Below are 20,200 nucleotides of genomic sequence, written 5' to 3'. Positions count from 1 at the left end.
GGTTGAGAAAACTGCGCTGTGATTGGTGAAGTGGCTCAGGGCTGCCCAACACACGTCGAGGAAGTGGCATGTTACGGGAGAAGACTGATTTGAAATGACCATTAACTTTGGATTCATTGCATTTATCGAAATGACTAGACATGTTCATATAAAAAGAACATATTTATAGTCATAAAGTAGTCTTGGCTTATAAATAACTTAAAGAATACGGGATTTATTCAAATTTAGCATACATATAACTGAGTGAAAGCATTGCTAATTTTATATGACGATATTTAGGCTTGTAAGAGTTGAATGATGCGTTCTGTTAGACAGTTAGCGCTCAGTAGATGGTTGTGTCACCTTAGTAGATCACTAAGTGTGAACACGTCACTTTCCTGGCATGGCAGCCAGACAAGGCTGTTCAGTACTACTAAAATCGGCATGAATGTTATGCCTGCCTGGGTTATTGATAAATATGGAAGCAATGATGTGTTACGGCTCACTAAAAATGCTAGTTTCCCCGTCATCAACTACCCGAATGAGGTTATTGTCAAAGTGTTTGCAGCAGGACTGAACCCACTGGATGTCAGCATGAGAGGTAAGTGACAGCAAGCCTATGTGCATGTTTAAAGTGACGTCAGGCTGAGATTAATAAAGGTGTGAGACACTCTCGTGTCTGTACTGGCAATGGATTCAACTCATAAATCCACATCTGAAACATGACTGCATATCAAAGCTTAAAAATTATATATAGTGTGATTGGAGAGTTTTTTCCCCTTCATGAGCAAAACAGATATTAAACAGTGAGGATACAGAGTGTTAGACTGATGTTACCTGTGGTTGTATGTTTGTAAAACTAGTCATGCAGCTCATCAACCTTCTCCCACATAGCCAGTTATACCACATAATGATCTTAAAGGAGGTGGTGGGCTAGTGTGGGTGTGGATAGAGGTGGGCAAAAGCGGTGAAAGTTTTTGATGTCACTTCAGGAAAATTTAAGCTTCACTTGCTGTCTTGCACTTTGATTATTGCATGTTGGAAGGTTTTATTTTCTTGACTCACATGAATAGGACAACATGAAGCTTATCTTTTGCAAATCCCATACCTGGGACGGACCAAAGAAAGTAAGAAAGTTTTCTGTTTTCAGGTTGGCGAGTGTCTGGCTTCTTTCACTGCAAAGACAGGGTCTGTTAAAGATCCCCTCTGGACATGTTTTTGGAATTTAAGAATACTTAATTCACCTTAAATTGGCAAAATAAATAAATAAATAAAAATCATAGAATTACTTGCACTCCTTCTACCCCACTTAAATATTCTTCTGTGAATATTTTTCATTTCCAAGGTTTAACTTCTGGACACTCTCCAATCTCTCCTGCATCACACATAGCCTTGGAGGTTTCAGATTTGAACATCACACTTGTGTAAATTGGACCATGATTGACTTCCAAACCAGTTAAAACATCTGACAATTTCACTGGTGACCTAAACACATTTCTAACCTCATTGATTCAGTGGCACCTGTTTACCAAAAAACAATTTACATGCAGTCCTGCTATGGTAGATATAATCCACATTTGTGCTACTGTTATTTAGCTCAGTATAGAGTTTGACACATTGACGACTGTACACTTCACACATTTTGGCATCTCAAATCTTGTTCTTTCTTTTTGTTTTGGTTAGTATATCCACCAAACCCCAAAAGTAAAATTTTTTTTTCTTGTGCTGCCGCTACAGCAAACTATCTTGTGTAACTTTTTATTACTCTGTCATATTCGACTCTACTGAAGCTATAAGCTTTTGTTGTAATCAGAAACTCTTTCCCTGTCAGGTGGCTATGGTGCTGCAACGCTGTCTATGAAGAGAGACCCTCTGAATATCAAACAGTCAGGCAGCGAGTTCCCTCTCATCCTGGGAAGGGACGTGTCTGGGGTCATCATGGAGTGTGGCCTGGATGTGAAGCACTTCAGAGAAAGGGATGAGGTAAATTTAGCAAATAGCAAGTGACAGATGTGTGCATGTACACTCAGGAACCACTTCATTGCACTTCATTAAGCAGGTTTCTGCATGCAGTGAGTAATATATAAAATAAAGTAAGAGTGTAAAGTATGTAGTGTAAACAGAACAGAAACATCTAGCTGTGCATGAAAACACCTTGTTGAAAGACAGATTAGACAAGATTTAAAAAAAATCATACAGACACATCACTGAACAGTGAAACTATGTGCTAATGGCAGTCAGTGTTTGGCAACAACAGTGTTGATGGTGCAAGCAACTGGTGGTATATTGTGGTATAGAGTGTTCTCTAATGTCTCTGATGTTAGGCCCTGTAATGCCAACTAAGCATCATCACCACAGTGTAGCTTAGCACCATGGATGATTTGACATGTCTCGAGACTTTTACATGTCTCACCCCAAAATAAGCATTGAGGTATAACAAGCCTTAGCAAACTGCCAGATGCTGTTACTTCACTAATTATGACAAGATTTCACCTAAATGTCTCATAGGTTATAATGATGTAGTGATAACATTTTATACCAAAAAATAGATAGATAGATAGATAGATAGATAGATTACAAGTAGAGATCAACTTTCTAGTAAAGAACAACTTTCAAGTAAGAGGCAAAAATACAATACAAAATACAAAATAACAATATAAGAAAAAATAGTGAAATAAAAATAAAGAACTAGGCTATCCAGGATAAACATCTGTGGGGGGAGGAACGATCTTTTCAGTCTGTCAGTAGAGCAGGACAATGACAGCAGTCTGTCACTGAAGCTGCTCCTCTGCCTGGAGATGGGGCTGTGCAGTGGGTGATCGGGATCATCTATTATGGACAGGAGCTTGTTCAATGACCTGCCACAGATGTCAGACTGTCCAGCTCTGTGCCAACGCGTGCTGCGTCCTTTTTCTTTAAGCTGCTCCCCCAGCACACTACTGCGTACAGGAGGGCACTCGCTACCACAGACTGGTAGAAGATCTGCAGCAGCTTTTTTCAGATGTTGAAGGACGCAAGCCTTCTGAGGAAGTACAGGAAAAAAGGTGAAAGGTCAACTTCACTTTGACATAATGATGTTCTGCAAAACCACTCGTCTGGCCATTATTCAACACCATAACTCAGGAACAGATGGGGAGATTGTAATTTTTTTCCACATTTGGTTCTCACTGAAATGATAACACTATGGGTACGCATTACATTACACAGAGGATAGGGCATAAGTGCAAAATGGGCATCGGTATGGTGATGTGCTGACTTGCCAAGGTAAGCATATTGTCTCATTTCCGGTTTCTGTGTTAGTGGTAGTTTACTTTTCCTACTTTTCCTGCTTCATTACAACCTGCTTCATTACAACCTAGAATTACCGGCTGTACATTTAAACTTACATTATTTCGGCTCAAGCACTTAGCCTTCTCTCTCTTTCAGAGACTTCCTGGCTAATCCCACTGTTGTTTACACTTAGAGTTTCCAACTTTCTCACTACCAATTAAATAAGGGACAAAAAGTGGCATGTCACAGTGGTGTAGGTATGATGTGTGAATATTCAGCGTATTGTTTTGAGTCATTTATCATAATGATAGCGAAGGTTACTGCCAAAGTAAAGATCAATGAAGGTGCAGGTGAAGGTGGAGGTGAAGGTGGACAAAGTCTGGTGTGCAGTGGCTCATAGTCCTCACAGTCTCTCACTCCAGTGAGGGGCTGCTGGGGGTAATAGTTCTGACAGCCCTGGGGAAGAAGCTGTTCCTCAGTCTGTTGGTGGTGTAGCAGATGTTCCTGTACCTCTTTCCTGATGGAAGCGAACAAACAGTCTGTGGCCTGGATGGCTGGGGTCTGTGGCGATGGATCTTGCCCTCTTCCTGACCCAGCCCTCATATATAGAGTCTAGGTCTAGGAAGGGGGGCAGCCCACGGTGCCCTGTGCAGTTTTAACCACCCGTGCCAGTTGTTTCCTCTCCTGTGCCGTGCAGCTGCCATACCACACTGGGGCAGAGGATGCTTTCAATTGTGGCCCTGTAGAAGTTGACGAGCAACTGAGAGGAGAGTCCAGCCCGTTTCAGTTTCCTGAGGAAGAAGAGCCTTTGTTGTGCCTTCTTCAGCAGGCGGGAGGTGTTCATGGACCAGGAGAGATCAGATGTGATGTGGAGGCCCAGGAACATGATGTTGTCCACACACTCCACCACTTCTCCGTCCATGAGGAGGGGGGCATGATCCGTCTTCCTGGACCTCCTGAAATCCACAATGACCTCCTTGGTCTTCCCTGTGTTCAGCACCAGGTTGTTGGCTGAACACCACTGGGTGGGCTGGCGTATCTCCTCTCTGTATTGGGTCTCGTTGTTATCTGAGATGAGACCCACTATTGTAGTGTCGTCCGCAAACTTCACGACTGTGTTGGTGGGATGGATGGCAGCACAATCTTGAGTAAACAGGGTAAAGAGGGCTGGGCTGAGAACACAACGCTGTGGCGTGCCCGTGCTGAGGACCAAAGGGGATGATGTTGTGTTCCCTATTCTCACCACCTGAGGCATCCTGACGTAGGTGTTGGGCTGCTTCAGGCTTTAGAACATACCACAGCAATGAAACTGTTCTTACTAAAATATTCACTGACCTAGCTGGAGGATAAGCTAGTAGACCTGGAGAGCCGGTCTAGGCGAGAGAATGTCAGGATTATGGTGTTCCGGAGGGGACTGAGAAGGCCTCGGATTCGATGATTGCATTTGTGGAAGCTTTGCTGAGGGAGGGGCTCGGACTAGATGACACCGGGGAGACCTGCAGATAGAGAGAGAGAGTGCATCCGGCGCTGGGACCGCAGCCGCCGGAGAGCGCACCGCCAAGCTCAATAGCAGTGAGTTTTTTGAGCTTTAAAATGAAAGAGTCCGTACTTTGCAAAGCTTGGCAACTTAAGGGATTTGTCTGGTGTGAAAATGGATAAATCTGGATCATGACTACCCACCAGCCATCCTCAGAAAGCGCAGAGAGTATATGGCGGTTCTGAGGGTCCTGAAAGAGAATGGGGTCCCGTTTCAGACCCTCTTTCCAGCAAGGCTTCGAGTGAGATATCAAGAAGGGTCCAGAACCTACGACTCCATAGAGGAAGCGACTGAGGATCTGGCCAAAAAAGGGTACAAGGTAAAAGTCATCAGATCACCAGATTCCCTGAAGGAGCAGATTGAGCGGCTGTCCTGGAGTAGGAAGGAGGGGAAATCAAAGAAAGGCACCTCCAGCTCTGCAAGAGGAGAAATCTACAAAGAGAGGCTCCAGGCATTCAGGAGAACATCACCTCCAGCTACTTAAGAACAGAAAGATTCATTGTTTCTCCTCCCGGTTATGCCATCTCAGAGTTAAGTCTGCAGAGGGCTGTGTTAAGGATGATGGCGTAATAAAAAAGTTAGTCTGGGTTTACTCTGGGCTGCTGACATTTGGAAGGGCCCTCCCTTATAGACTTGGGAGGACTTTCCCTTTCCGCCTGTCTTCAAGAAGCTCAACAGGGTCTAATTAGCAGACCCCAGCTTTGGAAGCCGTACTTGTTCTGTTAGTTATGGTTCTTGTAAGTATGTATGTTCTTGTTTTATCTGTTAACATTTTGTTCGTTCCAGTGGGCTGGAGGGGGCTCTCCAATGTTATTAGTGAAATGGAGGATAACATTACATAGATGGAGAAGACACAAATAAAGGTTGTTTCATTTAATATAAATGGCATACAATACAATGGAATAGCACCAGCATATCATAACAAAATATTGGAATATGAACGAGTTTCGGCGCAGATTATGCGTTATATAGAGGCTGCGCATGGATGCCCCCGAGTACTCGTTAAATTAAAAGGAGGTAAGTCCCCGGGAAAGGATGGTTTTACCTCTGAGTGGTATAAAGAAATGCAAGATCAGTTAGTCCCTACTTTAATAACAGCGTTCAACTGTGTACTGGAAAAGAAAAATATACCCCCTTCATGGAGAGACACAGTTATTTCAGTAATTCCTAAAGAGGGGAAAGACAAATTGAATTGTGGTAATTACCGTCCGGTGAGTGTGTTAAATATCGATTATAAATTATTTACTGCCATACTTTCACAAAGACTTGAAAAAATTTTACCAGCAATAATACCAAGGACCAAACAGGTTTCATCAGACAGAGACAGACTCAGGACAACATCAGAAAAACGTTGCATATTTTAAATCATGCAGTACGAACAAAAAATGGAGACCCTTGTACTGAGTCTAGATGCGGAAAAGGCGTTTGACTCGGTCAGATCGTCCTTCCTATATAAGGTGATGTCTAAATTTGGATTCCACCAGACCCTAATTGATGTAATTGCTGCATTGTACAACAAACCATTGGCTAGGATAAAAATTAATGGAGATCTATCAGACTCATTTACGTTGGAAAGAGGCACAAGGCAGGGCTGCTGTATTTCGCCGCTCCTCTTCGCCCTTTTTATAGAGCCGCTTAGTCAGTGGATAAGGCAGAGGCCCGACATAATAGGAGTTCAGATGGCAGCGGGCGAACAAAAGCTGTCCTTGTTTGCGGATGATTTACTGTTAGCTATAACAAACCCTACTCAAACCTTACCTAAATTTATGAAGTTAATTGAGACAAATGGTTCACTGTCAGGGTACAAGATTAACATTAACAAGACTCAGGTCCTAACACTAAACTACAGTCCACCGAACAGAATTAGGAATTTGTACAGATGGAACTGGGATGCAGATTCCATAAAATATTTAGGTATCATACTAACCAAAGAACTTTCTAGGACTTTTGATGCCAATTATGGACCCCTAACCTCTAAGTTAAAATCAGACATACAGAGATGGAAGGTGATTCCATTTTTAAATTTATATTCCACATCAGAATCAGTTAGGATGAACGTTCTCCGACACTTGCTGTATTTATTTCAATGTCTTCCAATCCATGTACCAGAAAGGCAATTTATAGAGTGGGATAGATTAATGTCACAATACATCTGGCAAGGGAAAAGGGCCAGAATAAGGTACAAAACGCTGCAGTTTAAGAAGGAGAAAGGTGGACTAGGTCTTCCCAACCTACAGGCCTATTACCTTGCAGCTCAACTAAGACCGTTAATATGTCTATGCTCTCCGTCATACAATGCAGGATGGAAAGATATAGAAGGAACATCAGTGGAAGGAATACCTCTAATATCTGTGTTAATGGATAAAGAAGTAGAAGAAGAGTTGATGATACCACAGGACTCAATGTTACGCACAATGTTAGACTCTTGGAAAAAGAGCCTTTAAGCCAAATAAAAATGATGGGAGATTTAAAAGATGGATCTTGAAAGGAAGAACATTGTTTGATTTTTTGTGACTCCTGCCCAATAAAAACATCAGGGTAGTGGAGGCACCTGCTGGAGGCTCTGTGGGACAAATAATGCAAATCACTACCATATTTTCTGGGATTGTCCTGTGATCAAATCATTCTGGGAGCAGCTGAGTGAACATATAAATAATATTATTACTAAGAAAATCCCTTGTAAGTTTGAAGCTCTGTACTTAGGAGACATTTCAGTTGAAAACTGGACCTGGAAAGATAACAAACTGCTGTTAATGCTTTTGGCTGCAGGCAAAAAGACTATCACTAGAAAGTGGTTAAAGCCCGAAGCACCTACAATTGAAGAATGGATCAATATTGTACAAGATATTTACACATTGGAGAAATTGACATTCACCCTCAAAAGGCGAAAGGGAATCTTTTTTCAAGATCTGGTCAAAATGGACAGAATATGTAAAACCCGTAATCTCTGTGAATTGAATTTGATTGTCATATGAAAGGTTGTCATGCCATACATTGCTCTCTTGGTTTGTGTTAACATACACACTTTAATGTGTTTTTTTTTTTCTTCTTCTTTTCCTGATGTGAATGATTGGAGGAGTTCCCTCACTCCCGCCCACATGTTATATTTTTTCTGTTACGTTATTGAAAACCTGGATTAGCATTTAATGGTCCTGCATCCACAGCGCTGATGTGGACATTAAATTGTATCCAGAAGTGAAGTTCTGTACTATCTGCTTTTCCACATAATAATTTGAATTACAAATGAAAAAAAAAATCACTGACTTCAGACTAAAATCTGATGAAAATAAAGTTTCAATTGTCCTCTTAAACCTAAGTGCAGCATTTGATAATCAATAATTTTATTGAAATATGTCAATACATCTGATTGGCAAATCAGAAAGTATGTATATTGTCTCTTGAAGTGACCTTCAATTATGTTTTAACTCGTTAAAACAAGGGAGAGATATCTTGAACTGAAATTGTGACTACTGAATGTTTAGTATAGATCAGTGTTTCTCAATCCTGGTCATGGAGTACCACTGCCCTGCATGTTTTAGATGTTTCCGTGCTCCAACACACCTGATTCAAATGCTCAGCTCGCTACTGGGCTCTGCTAAGGCCTGACAATTAGCCATTCATTTGAATCAGGTGTGCTGGAGCAGGGATACATCTAAAACATGCAGGGCAGTGGTACTCCAGGACCAGGATTGAGAAACAGTGGTATAGATCATTGATCCCCAACCCGTGGGCCATGGGTCATTTGGTACTGGGCCGCACAGAAAGAAAAAATAATTTCCATTATTTTGTTTTTTCACATAATTTGAAAAACAGGTGGTGCCTGACAGTGCCAGTCTGCAGCCAGGTCCTCTTGACATGACTAAAAAGTGGATTTACGTTCATTATTATTGTTATTATTATTATTTAAGAGAAAATACCACAGTTTTTAAATGCCGATCTTATAGTTTTATTTTGTTTTTATCTGCTACACCTTTAGACTGGGCAGTGAAAATATTGTCAGACATAAAACTGGGCCATGGTACAGAAAAGGTTGGAGAACACTGGTATAGATAACACCAGCAGCCCCCTCGTGCCACTGTCAAAATTTTGGCGGCACCGGAATTGTCTAGTTATCATTATTATCAAGTGGGTTTTATTCTCCATCTTATTTTACATTCATTTTCTATCCCTGTTTTTATGTTCATTCTGTGTCTTGTTTATGTGAGGCACACACTGCATGTGGTCTCTTTCTGTTGTTGTAAAGCACTTTGAGCTGCAATTCTTGTATGAAAGGTGCTATAAATAAAATAATAATATAAATAATAAAGTTTATTATTATTAATATAATATGGAAGAAACAATTGTTTGACTAGTTGAGAAAATATTCGCTGATTAATTTATAATGAAACAAATAATTTGTTGATTTATTCAGGCAGCACTGAAATAGAGAGTCACCCATTATGGAACATTACACATGTGCAATTTTTTCATTTGATACATTACTGTACAGTCTTATCACATTGAACAACTGTGAACTAACTTCTAGAAATGTAGACCTTTTTGTGGCTTTGGTTAATGAATGTTGTGTTGTGTGTTGCTGTGTGTTTCCCTTAGGTGTGGGCAGCTATCCCACCATGGAAGCAGGGCAGCCTGGCTGAGTTTGTTGTGCTGAGTGCCAATGAGGTATTGCTCATCTCATGGACTACATTGTAGCTTTGAGCTAATCTTCTTAGTGCTATCTCAAAATTCTCCACTTAGTATAAAGGTTTGCTTCTGCCTGGAATTGGAATGTGAGTAATTTGTCAGTTCTGTGTCATTGCTGTCTTGGGTAAATCTGGCACAATTGTGCTTTTTCATTATGACTCAGACAGTGTACTGCTGAAAGGTGTTGAGGCAGTTCTACATTTATAACTGCTTTTATTATGAATGTGTGTTGTGCTCAGGTATCCCACAAACCAAAGTCACTGAGCCACACAGAGGCAGCAGCCATTCCCTATGTAGCAACTACTGCCTGGTCGGCACTGGTGAACACCGGTGGGCTTAGTAAGGACAACTGTGCAAAGAAGCGGTAAGGGAATGTGGACACTGCTACACACACAAACACACAATTCCCACTTGTTGTTAATCCATGTTCAGCCCAAAAAAGCACCCTGTCTTGATTTAGCCAATCATTCGAGTCAATTCTTCTAAGATTAGCTCCTGTTGGCTGAATCCGCAATGAGCCCGATGTATTCTGGTTCTCTGGCACTGGCTCAGATACTCCCTCACACCACAGTGAACTTGGAACGCTAAAGCCCAGAGTGCATTTCACATTGATTCTAATGAGGGAGAACCCTAACCCATGCAACAGTAGTGTATTTACAAAGTGTAGTTGACAAATTTGTTGTAAATGTCTGCATCTCCATGTTCCTACAGAATTTTGATCCTTGGAGGATCCGGAGGAGTGGGAACATTTGCGATACAGGTGTGCATGAAGTGGAGGAGGATGATAGCCAAGCTGCATGTTTTACTCATTGTGTCATTATGTAACACAGTAGTCTGCTTTAAATATACAATACCTCTGCTCTATGGTAGCAGTGTAAAAATAAACAAGAACACTGATCAGCACTGATGTGGTGTCAGTGCTGTTATAAAAAGTCTGTTTCACCTGTCAGGTTTCAGACTTGCTTGGTGACCTGAACAATGATGCTCACATTATAAAGATGTAACACTTAATTATTTATGCAATCTCTGTGCTTTTCAAACATTGGGTAACATTCTGCACCCTACAGTAATCCAAATATATACTTGTAGTTACAACAAAAATTATACAAATTATGATTAGGATTTAGCAATTTGGACACACTTTTGCCATGTGATGGAGCTCATGCTATCATTTGTGAACAGATGCTAAAGGCTTGGAGAGCCCATGTAACTGTTACCTGCTCCCAAAATGCTGAATGGTTTGTAAGGGGTCTGGGGGCAGACTATGTGGTGGACTACACTACTGGACCTGTTGAGGAGCCACTCAGTGCACTGGAGAAGTGAGACACACACACACACACATATACACATTTGCAGTTATTTTTCACTCATGTTAGTATTTGATTGGAGTTGGCTTGTGTATGTATCAGTGGCTTGTTTCAAAGGCAGCCCAGTCCCTTTAACTGCATTCAGATCATTAGTGTGAGAAAACAGAGTCCTTTCATTTTCTAGCAAGCTTAATCACACTCAGATCTCCATTTCAGTCATCTGCCCAACCATCCTTTTCTTTCTACACCTTCAGATTCTACCTTTTATTTACTTTGTCTTTTACTGCCCAGTGACCTCACATGTATGTATTTTTGCTTGTGTCTCTTGTTTTCACCAACCCTAACCTTCTTCACCTCAAGATTTGACCTGATCCTGGATAATGTTGGGGGTGACACAGAGCGTTGGGCGTTAAATCTGCTTAAGCCTTGGAGTGGCGCCAAGTATGTCACTCTTGTAACACCATTCCTCCAGAACACTGACAGGCTGGGCATTGCTGATGGCATGATGCAGACTGCTGCCACAATGGCCACCAAAGCCCTCAAGGTAATCATGGCAGAATAACGTGGATGCAGTTTGAATAACTACATGTTTATAGAATTAATTTTTACCACACTGATTGTGGCCCCCACCTGAATTGATCATAATGCAAGTTAATTTAAACACAAGATACTTGTGCTCAAAAAGAGGATTCATTCTCAGTGAAGAACCTTGGACCCCTAATCTGCCTCTATACATGCCAAAGAGCAGTGATAACACATCTCTGGGGGTCATCAGGTGGATACCTCCCTTCAACTGTGTTTCACCTACTTAGTCCCACACACCTCCAGGAGGCTAGGCGGTGAACTCCGGCGTCCCAGAGTCACCCCCCCAGTGCCAGTTCACACTGCTCCTACACAATCCAAGCAGCACTGCCACGTTCAACTGACCCAGGCCTGTTTAGGAGATGCTCCAGGTAGTGGCTAGTACCGATGCTACCATTTAGCTAATGCTAATGTTAGCTGCTAACTGCTAAGAAGAACAGAAGAAGACAATACAGTTCCGATGCTACCATTTAGCTAATGCTAATGCTAAATGCTAACCGCTACCTGCTAAGAGAACAGAAGAAGACAATACAGCTAGATTCACCTATACTGTTAATGTTAACTGCTAGATGCCAATACTAACTGCTAAGATACTATCATACTACCACCGCTTTAGCTATTGTTAGCTGCTACAATGCTACCACAGGCCTAGATGCCACATGTAACTGCCAAGTGGCGCACTACCATCATCTACCCCTGCCTCTCACCAACTGCACCAATAAAAGCGGGTGGGAATACAAACCCTGGTTCGGGTAGGGGGTGGAAAATAAAGAGGTAGAGTCAAAGATGAAAGTAGGGATTGGATACAAACCCTTGTTCAGGTAGGGGGTAGAAAGTTTTAGAGGGTGCTGAAGGTGGAGGCCTAATCCACAGACTAGATTTAACATTTCCTTCAAGAAGCAAACAAAACAGGAAAACAACAAAAAAAGAACAAAAAAACAAGCCAACTCTGTATCTTACAACACAAACTCACCTGAACAGGCCACATGTTCCCAAAGAGAGACTCTAGCTGGCTACAACCCCACCTTATCTGCACTTCCTCTTCCTGGATCTCTTCCTATTGGGAGAGAGAAGATGGGGCGGGGAAAGCAGAGCAGAGGAGAGGTGTCTTGTTCGGACTTTAACCTGTTCTCCTGCCGGATTAGGCATGCATGTCCTCTGCCTCCCCCTACTCCCCACTGCCTTTATTTCATCCCCCAACTACTATTATTTCTCCTAATCCATATCCACTGACTGACCTAGCAGCCTCATCTGACATCTCCCTCACTGTCTTCCTCAAATTTTGCCCCTGCACTCCCAGCTCCCTCAACAGTGAAACAGCTGACCCTGCAACAAAACCTCTACACCCCACTTCAACCGGACAAACCCTGGTCTTCCATCCTCTCTGCTCAGAGTCTGTCTTTAAATCTGCATACTTAGTCTTCTTCCTTTCATAAGCTGCCTCCACTGAATTTTCCCAAGGGAGTGTTAACTCAATAAAATACACAGTCTTTTTACTCATGGACGATAAGACAATGTCCGGCCTCAGATTACTATAAACTATTTCCTGGGGCACAACTAGCTTTTTCTCCCAAGTCGACCTGCATTTGCCAATAATCAGTCCCGACCAGGCAGCCACCAACCTGCCTTCTCCCTGACTTAGCAGCTCTATTTTTCTCCCCCTCTCAAACAAACTGCACAACTAACCTCTCCTTTCAAGAACTTCCAGAATTCACCTGCTTCCTTCTCTCTTCAATGCCTGCGGCTAAGCTTCTCAGCACCTGATTATGCTGCCATGTATACCGGCCTTGTGATAAGCTAATTCTACAACCTGACAAAATGTGCTTTAAACTTGCTGAGCAGAGTGGGCACGATTGGTCGCCCTGTACCCAGAGTCTTAGGTTCTGCGGGGTTGTCGCCCCTATCAGAAATTTAATACGGCCTTCCTCCATATTCCACAGGTCCCTCCAACTAAGTTTCCTCTTCTCAACACCTTTGCAATTCAACCATTGTCCCTGTTTGGCCTGACCAACTGCTTTTGCCCCCCTTAACAACTCCTCCTGCCTACGCACCTGTTCCACTACAAGCTTCTTTTCTCCTTTAGACCTGCTTTATTCCACACTGGTTTGCCTGGGCCAAGCCCCAAGCCTCCCCGGCCAAATTGAACATTTCCTACTACTTCTGCATGCCTAAGAGCTGCCTCTGCCTCCTGCACTGCTGCCCTTGGGTTCCATTTCCTCCCCCCAGAAGGATTCAGAACCACATTGCTAACTATGTCCTTACTCCCAGATAATAAAAGTTCTGTCCTAACCTTAGTGCATTTAAACTCCTCTGTTAGACTGGATACTGGCAGCTGAAGCATTCCTTTCCCATACAAAGCTACATTGCTTAAGCACCTGGGAGCACCCAACTGTTTTCTAATATAACAGCTAACTAGCCTTTCCATTCTCTCTGCTACAGATAATGGGACTTCATATACTGACATTGGCCACATTAACCTAGGATACAAGCCAAACTGCAAGCACCACAGCCTCAGTTTTCCTGGGAGTCCTGATTTATCTATTCTCTCCAGCTCTTCTGCAACATCCTTTCTAAATTGCACAACCTGTTCAACATCATTCAGGTCCACATTATACCACCGTCCTAGACTCTTTACTGATTTCTCCCTAATTGTTGGGATTTCCTCACCATCTATAGCAAACTTCCTATCACTTACTTTCCCTCTGTATATTGAAATACTCCTTGACTTACTAGGCTTAATCTTCATACTAGCCCACTTGAGATTCTGATTGACTTTATCTAACAACCTCCTTGTACATGGCACTGTTGAAGTTAGCAGTGTCATATCATCCATATAAGCCCTAATTGGTGGAAAACACATTCCTTTCTGCCGTCTCTCCCCACCTACGACCCACTTGGAAGCCCTAATAATTACCTCGGGTAAACTGTACATCCTGCCATAATACCAACCTCCAATCTTTGCCAGCCTGTTGTGAGCTCTGCGATACTTGCACACAGACTAATGTGTTGGAAATATGCTTTCACCAAGTTAACAACTATCTCCGGCACTTTAAAGTAGTGAAAGGAACTCCAAATAAGGCTATGCGGCACTGACCCAAATGCATAAGCCAGATCTAAAAATACAACATTCAAGTTTTATTAGGCAAGTAACATTCTGCCCAAGGACTACGGTTGCAAATTAGCTAATCAGCTATAAACTGGCACATTTACAGCAATGTTCACCAATGTGCACTGTCCTAAATAAAAAAAAAGTCTCTTTTCTCCCTCTTAGCTGTCTGAATCTGATGCCAAATCATGCTAGAATGTTCTAAGCATCCCGCAAATCCTGGTATCCCTGCTTTTTGCACTGTCGTATCTATCATACCATTCCTTTCTAAGTAATTAGCCAGCCTCTGTGCTACGATACTAAAGAAAATCTTTCCCTCAACATTTAGGAGAGAAATCATCCGAAACTGGCTAGGGTCCAATGACTCCTTCTCCTTAGGGATGAAGACACCTCCTGCCCTGCGCCATGCTCTTAGAATACTTTGTTTCTCCCAAACTATTCTCAGATATCTCCATAGTGTCCTTAAGATGCCAGGTGCACTCTTATAGACACGGTAGGCGACTCCATTAGGCCCTGGGGCCGAAGAAGCCTTTGCACGCCTAACCACCTCCACAACTTCTTCCTAATGGTGGCATGTCAGGTGGAAGACCTATGTTCCTATTCTCCTTTGAATCTGAATACGTCGACTTCAAATACTGTTCAATCTCTGATTTCTTTGCCTTAAGTTGCCCTCCTTTTTCTTGATTAAACAAGCCCTTCACAAAATTAAAGGGGTTCCTAAAATGCTGACCTTGCACGGTCTTTCTTCTTTCTTATCTCCCTAAGGTGTTCTGCCCTTCTGAGTACTGCTAACCTGCTTCCAGTTCCTCCTGCAACACATTAATTCCCTCCCTTTCTTCCTCTGACGCCTTCCTCCACCGCTTTCTTAACTGCCTCCTTTCCTTTACTAACTTCTCTTTTTCTCTTTACCGCCTAGACTTGCCGACCTGCACCCTCTCGCCTTTCCTTTTGACAAGCACCCCAAATCTCTCTAGACCATAGGAGTAGATCACATCTCCAATTTTATCCAATTTCTCCACTACATCTCCTCTAAGCCTGCTTAATATGACTGATAAATCTCTATTAACTGCCTCCCACTCTTTGGTATCATTAGCCCTCGGCCACCTAACTCTAGCTTTCTGCTCCATGCTTCTCTCCTTGGCTGGCCTGTTGACCTCAACACCAACTGCATCCCCTCTCCGTACCTCCTCCTCCCCAGGGATAGTGTTACTGATATCCTGCAAACTGTGGTTTTCTACCTGTCGCTGGACTTCATCCGACTGATTCGACTGACTTCTCAAGAAATACTGGTTGATGCGGCCACTCTGCCCTTCCACCGCTAAACACTTCCTCTTTCCTTGATGAGTTCTAAGGCCTCGGATTGATGTTATTTTCTGCCAGCCACATGGGCAAACTTGAAGCTTTTTATCCTCTGCTGCACAACTTTTGCTCTCCTTAGTTGCCTTCACAGTCACCTGAGTACTGCAACCTCTGGCCCTAAGAGATAGGTCTGTGCCCCCATCCCTCACTGAGTCATGTATCCAAGGCATAGTCATATCTGTTATCCTGTTCGTTACCATGCAATCCACCTGTGCGTCACCTTCCACCCCTGTTCTCGCTGACTCTTGAGGTTAAGATGTTGATCGCATTGTGCGCTATGCAAGGGTGGGTGATATCTGTTGCTGAGTGTAGGTGTTGTAGGAATAGGAATATTATCATATTATTTAACAACTCAGGAGGTAGAGCGGTTGTCCACTCATCAGGTCAGCCCCTGCAGTCTACATGTCAAAGTGTACTTAGGCAAGATGGCAGAACTATCAGGAGCTGTGCCATCTTGTATAAGTGTGCTCCCAATGAGCAGGTGGCACCTTGCACATTATCCTCTACCACCAGTTTGTGTGTGTGTGAATGGGTGAATACTTTATAAAGTGCTTTATAAATGTAGTTCATTTACCATGCCATACCACTTGGACAAACACACTTTTTAGTACACATTTTGCATACTATCTACTGTGGAGTCTTGGTCCCTGCCAAAACAAACATGACAACTTCAAATGATTCAGTTCAGTTTGACTGCATCCAACAGTATTAGAAACACAGCGTCCTCATTCATTTGAATGGGTCCACTGCGCTGACACAATGGCCGCCCCAGCAAAAAAAATGTTTTAACCTGACTCAACAATGCAATGTCATCCAATAAGGTGCTGCATTTGTCACTATGTACTGTACATGCAAGTACACATTCCTGGTTGATCTCTTTGTGATATGAACACTGTGTTTGTACTGTTTACCTTGTGACCATTTCCGCAAACGATAGAATGATTGCTACCATGATAACTTTCCTATGTGGCTCAAAGTATTTAGACATGCAAACAAAGTATGTGGACACTTGCAGATCATACAGTACCTATATGTGACTTCAGAACATCTCATTTCAAAACCATGAGCATTAATCTACTGTTCCAACAGTCTCTGTTCTTCTAGGAATGCTTTCCACAAGATTTTGAATCCCGGCTTCATGGATTTGCTCCCATTCAACCACAATAGTGCCAGCTAGACTAGGAAGGTCAGGAACTACTGATGTTGGTTGATAAGACCTGGCTCCTAGTCAAAGTTCCATTGTAACCCAAAGGTGTTGGGTGGGGTTTAAATCAGGCCTCTGTGCATGCCAGTCAAGTTCTTCCACACCAAACTGGAAAAATTGGTGGACTTCAACACGGGCAATTGTTGTGTTGTAACAGAAAAGTGCCTTTCCAAATTGTTACTACAAAGTTGGAAGTATGCGATTGCGTTAACTATCTTTGCTTCATGTAGCATTAAGATTTCGATTCACTGGCACAAAGAGGCAGAGACTAATCCATAAAAACAGATCCAAATTAAACGTACGCTAAGGAACAGTACATGGATAATGGCATCCACATACTGTACTTTTGACTGTATACACACACAGCTGGATCTGCTCCATTTACCGTTATATTCACACCCTGACCACCCCCACCCTTAATACTCTGCTTAGACACAGTCACTTATATTTACATTATTAGAAAAAAAATCTCCAGCACTAGAAAATAAATATGTAACACTTTTATCAACCCACATGAGAATTAATGAGTTCATTCTTGGCTGGGTGCCTCTTCCCATTAAACTTTATCAGCCATACTAACCCTAACCCTAACCCTTTCCCTGTTCAATGAGACAGACTTCAGAGCTGTCAGTGAAGGCAAACCTACAAGCCATGAAACACATTATTTCACTCAGATAACACTCAGAGCAAGTGATTAGAGGCCGATGTGTTTGGTTTAAATATCAGTGACAGTTCTGTAAACATAATGTGGCCACCTCAAGGCTTGTAATCATAATTCTGACATGGAGGCTGCTGTTTGTAAGGTTTATAACATAACAAAACAGGTTCTGGATGAAATAAATTTAATGGAAACATGACGGTTCCTCATGTAGCGTTGCATTCCTGAATTACAGTCATTCATTGCAGAAAACTTACACTAGTGCACTTCACTCCTCCACTTCCTTCAAACGTGCCAGCTGTGGCTTGTGCACTACTTTCCACTTAAGTTTTAACCACACAATCCACAGGATAAACTGACTTTTTGCCTGACTTGGTGTGGCAACAAGTGCAGGAAAAAGTATCACCTCTACTAAGTTACTGGTTACACCTAAAGCCAACAAATTTGTGTCCCTTTTCATTAGTTGGGGTAGTTTAGGATTATGTTTTAAAGTAATTACCTGGAAAAGTATAGGTATTAGTAGTAGGAAAGTCCTGCCTAGTTCTGTGGATGGAACACACATTTACTGTTTGGGAGTTAAATCAGGGACTAACAAGTGGACATAACTGCTATATGGTAAATCCAAATGATTAGAACTCAATGCAGATTATTTCCAATACTTTACTAAGTAACAAAGAAATTGTGTCTTGACACATTTCTACCTGAAACAGGATATGAAGTGAAAATGTTAGAAAGTTGCAAGTTGAAACACAAGCTACACTGATCAGGGGATGACGTGCAGGTGGGAACAGGAGCAGAGAAGCTGGTGAGGAGAATGAGGTGAATGTAGCAGGAGAACAGGAAAGGAGCTGATTGGCTCGGGAAAACACTGGGAGCAGGGCAGGGCTAACTAGGCTGATGCAGGGCAGGTGTGGGGGGAAAGTGTTGAGGAAAAAGCAGGCTGGGGAGAAACAAAGGTGTCTTTTCCCAGTTGCTGATGCATTGTTTCAGCATTGATGACTGGATTTGTCAGTCGAGAATTAACAAGGTGTTGGTCGGAGAGTTCTCTCATAGAGCTGATATGGAAAGACACATTTAGAGTGCCGACAGCTGACTTGGTTATAACAGTGTCCTTATTTCTAAATAGGCCTGAAGGAAGCATGTTAAATTACTCCTTTATATTGAAAACCCCTACAGCCTCTGCATGCGCAAAAAAAAAGTCAGATGCCACTCGACTCCATCTAACTGTCATTGTCTGATAGGCCTACAGATACACAGGAATTCTGAGCAAATCTGTAGGCTCTAACACTCATTTTATGAAAGTTTGTTAGTTGTGAAGTTAAACACATCTAAGAAACCCATAACCTGGTGGAATTTCAAATGTGATAAAGATTTCCTTTAGAGCAATTCATCATGCCTTTTATCTAGCTTCCTTACACTGCCTCAGACATTACTATTGTGCACTGTCCAGTTAACATCAGCAATAAAGTTTCTGCATTGCACACAAATAAGCTTGTATTCATGCCTTTTCTCTCATTCTGTTCCCTTGTAGCACCTAGTCAAAGGCGTGCACTACCGCTGGGGTTTTTTTACACCCAGTGGTCCTGCATTGGATGAAATAAGGGAAATGGTGGATGCCGGACAGGTATATTTCTCACTTAAACATGCTCCTGCACAAGCATAGTTTGAAATGAAGAGCATAGCACAGCATCTAGATAAAAGATGGTGTAGTAAGATGGTAAGAAGTAACATTTGAAATCTGATTGTGTTCTGTTGATTATGGATCCCATTCTTGGCTTACTTTGTAGAATTAGGCATGATGGAAAGTTTACTTACACATTAGAAAAGTCTTAAGATCTTTTTTCTTCCTCTATCTACTCTTTCAGATCCAGGCTGTGGTGGAGGAGACTTTTAACTTTTCACAAGTTCCTCAGGCCATTGAGAAGGTGGAGAAGGGTCACGCTCGAGGAAAAACTGTGGTCCAGTTCAGCAAAGGGGGAGATGACTAAAAGCACTGGTGCTTGGAAACTGTGTATTTTGATTACTGTGTATGTAACCACATCAGCTGCTGTTGTACACTAACTGTTATTGCCATTTTTATATTGGCCTGTGTAAAAAAAAAAAGCTGATTAAAGTAATAATGTTAGCAGTGCGAATGTATTTAAAGAGTAATGAGTAATTATTGACTATGTAAAAAATAAGTATTTCCACATACAAACTCAGCTGCCAGTTTATGAGGTACAACTAGCTAAAACTAATACAGTCTAATACTACCTGAAATAAATCTTATCCTCATGAAGGTTATAAAGATCCGATTGTATGATGAACTGTATTTCATTAAACAGAAATATTTCTGTTAGTCTACCCTCATTGATATAAATGTGGTAGACAACAATAACAACAATAGAAACACCTGTCAGTATTCCACTATTTTATTTCAGCAGCATCACAAACTGCATCATCCAAAATGATCATAAAGTTGAATCAACACCTCTCCAAAACAGTTTACCAACAATTGAGCATTATAACCTTAGTG

The 20,200-nt window shown here is 42.0% G+C and overlaps 1 protein-coding gene across 1 annotated transcript; it reads left to right on the top strand.

Moving 5' to 3' along the window:
• Positions 1-58: 58 nt before the first annotated feature.
• On the top strand, positions 59-20,072 carry rtn4ip1 (reticulon 4 interacting protein 1). Its single transcript, XM_041953727.1, has 9 exons — positions 59-580; positions 1,811-1,962; positions 9,380-9,448; positions 9,709-9,833; positions 10,181-10,229; positions 10,652-10,788; positions 11,137-11,320; positions 19,217-19,309; positions 19,551-20,072. The coding sequence occupies exons 1-9, from the start codon at positions 295-297 to the stop codon at positions 19,671-19,673; spliced, it is 1,218 nt and encodes a 405-aa protein (XP_041809661.1). The 5' UTR covers positions 59-294; the 3' UTR covers positions 19,674-20,072.
• Positions 20,073-20,200: the final 128 nt, after the last annotated feature.

This window comes from Chelmon rostratus, chromosome 15, assembly GCF_017976325.1.
Source record: "Chelmon rostratus isolate fCheRos1 chromosome 15, fCheRos1.pri, whole genome shotgun sequence".
Taxonomy (NCBI): Eukaryota; Metazoa; Chordata; class Actinopteri; order Chaetodontiformes; family Chaetodontidae; genus Chelmon; species Chelmon rostratus.
The sequence above is the reverse complement of the archived record's forward strand: the minus strand, read 5'-3'. Positions and strand labels throughout refer to the sequence as shown.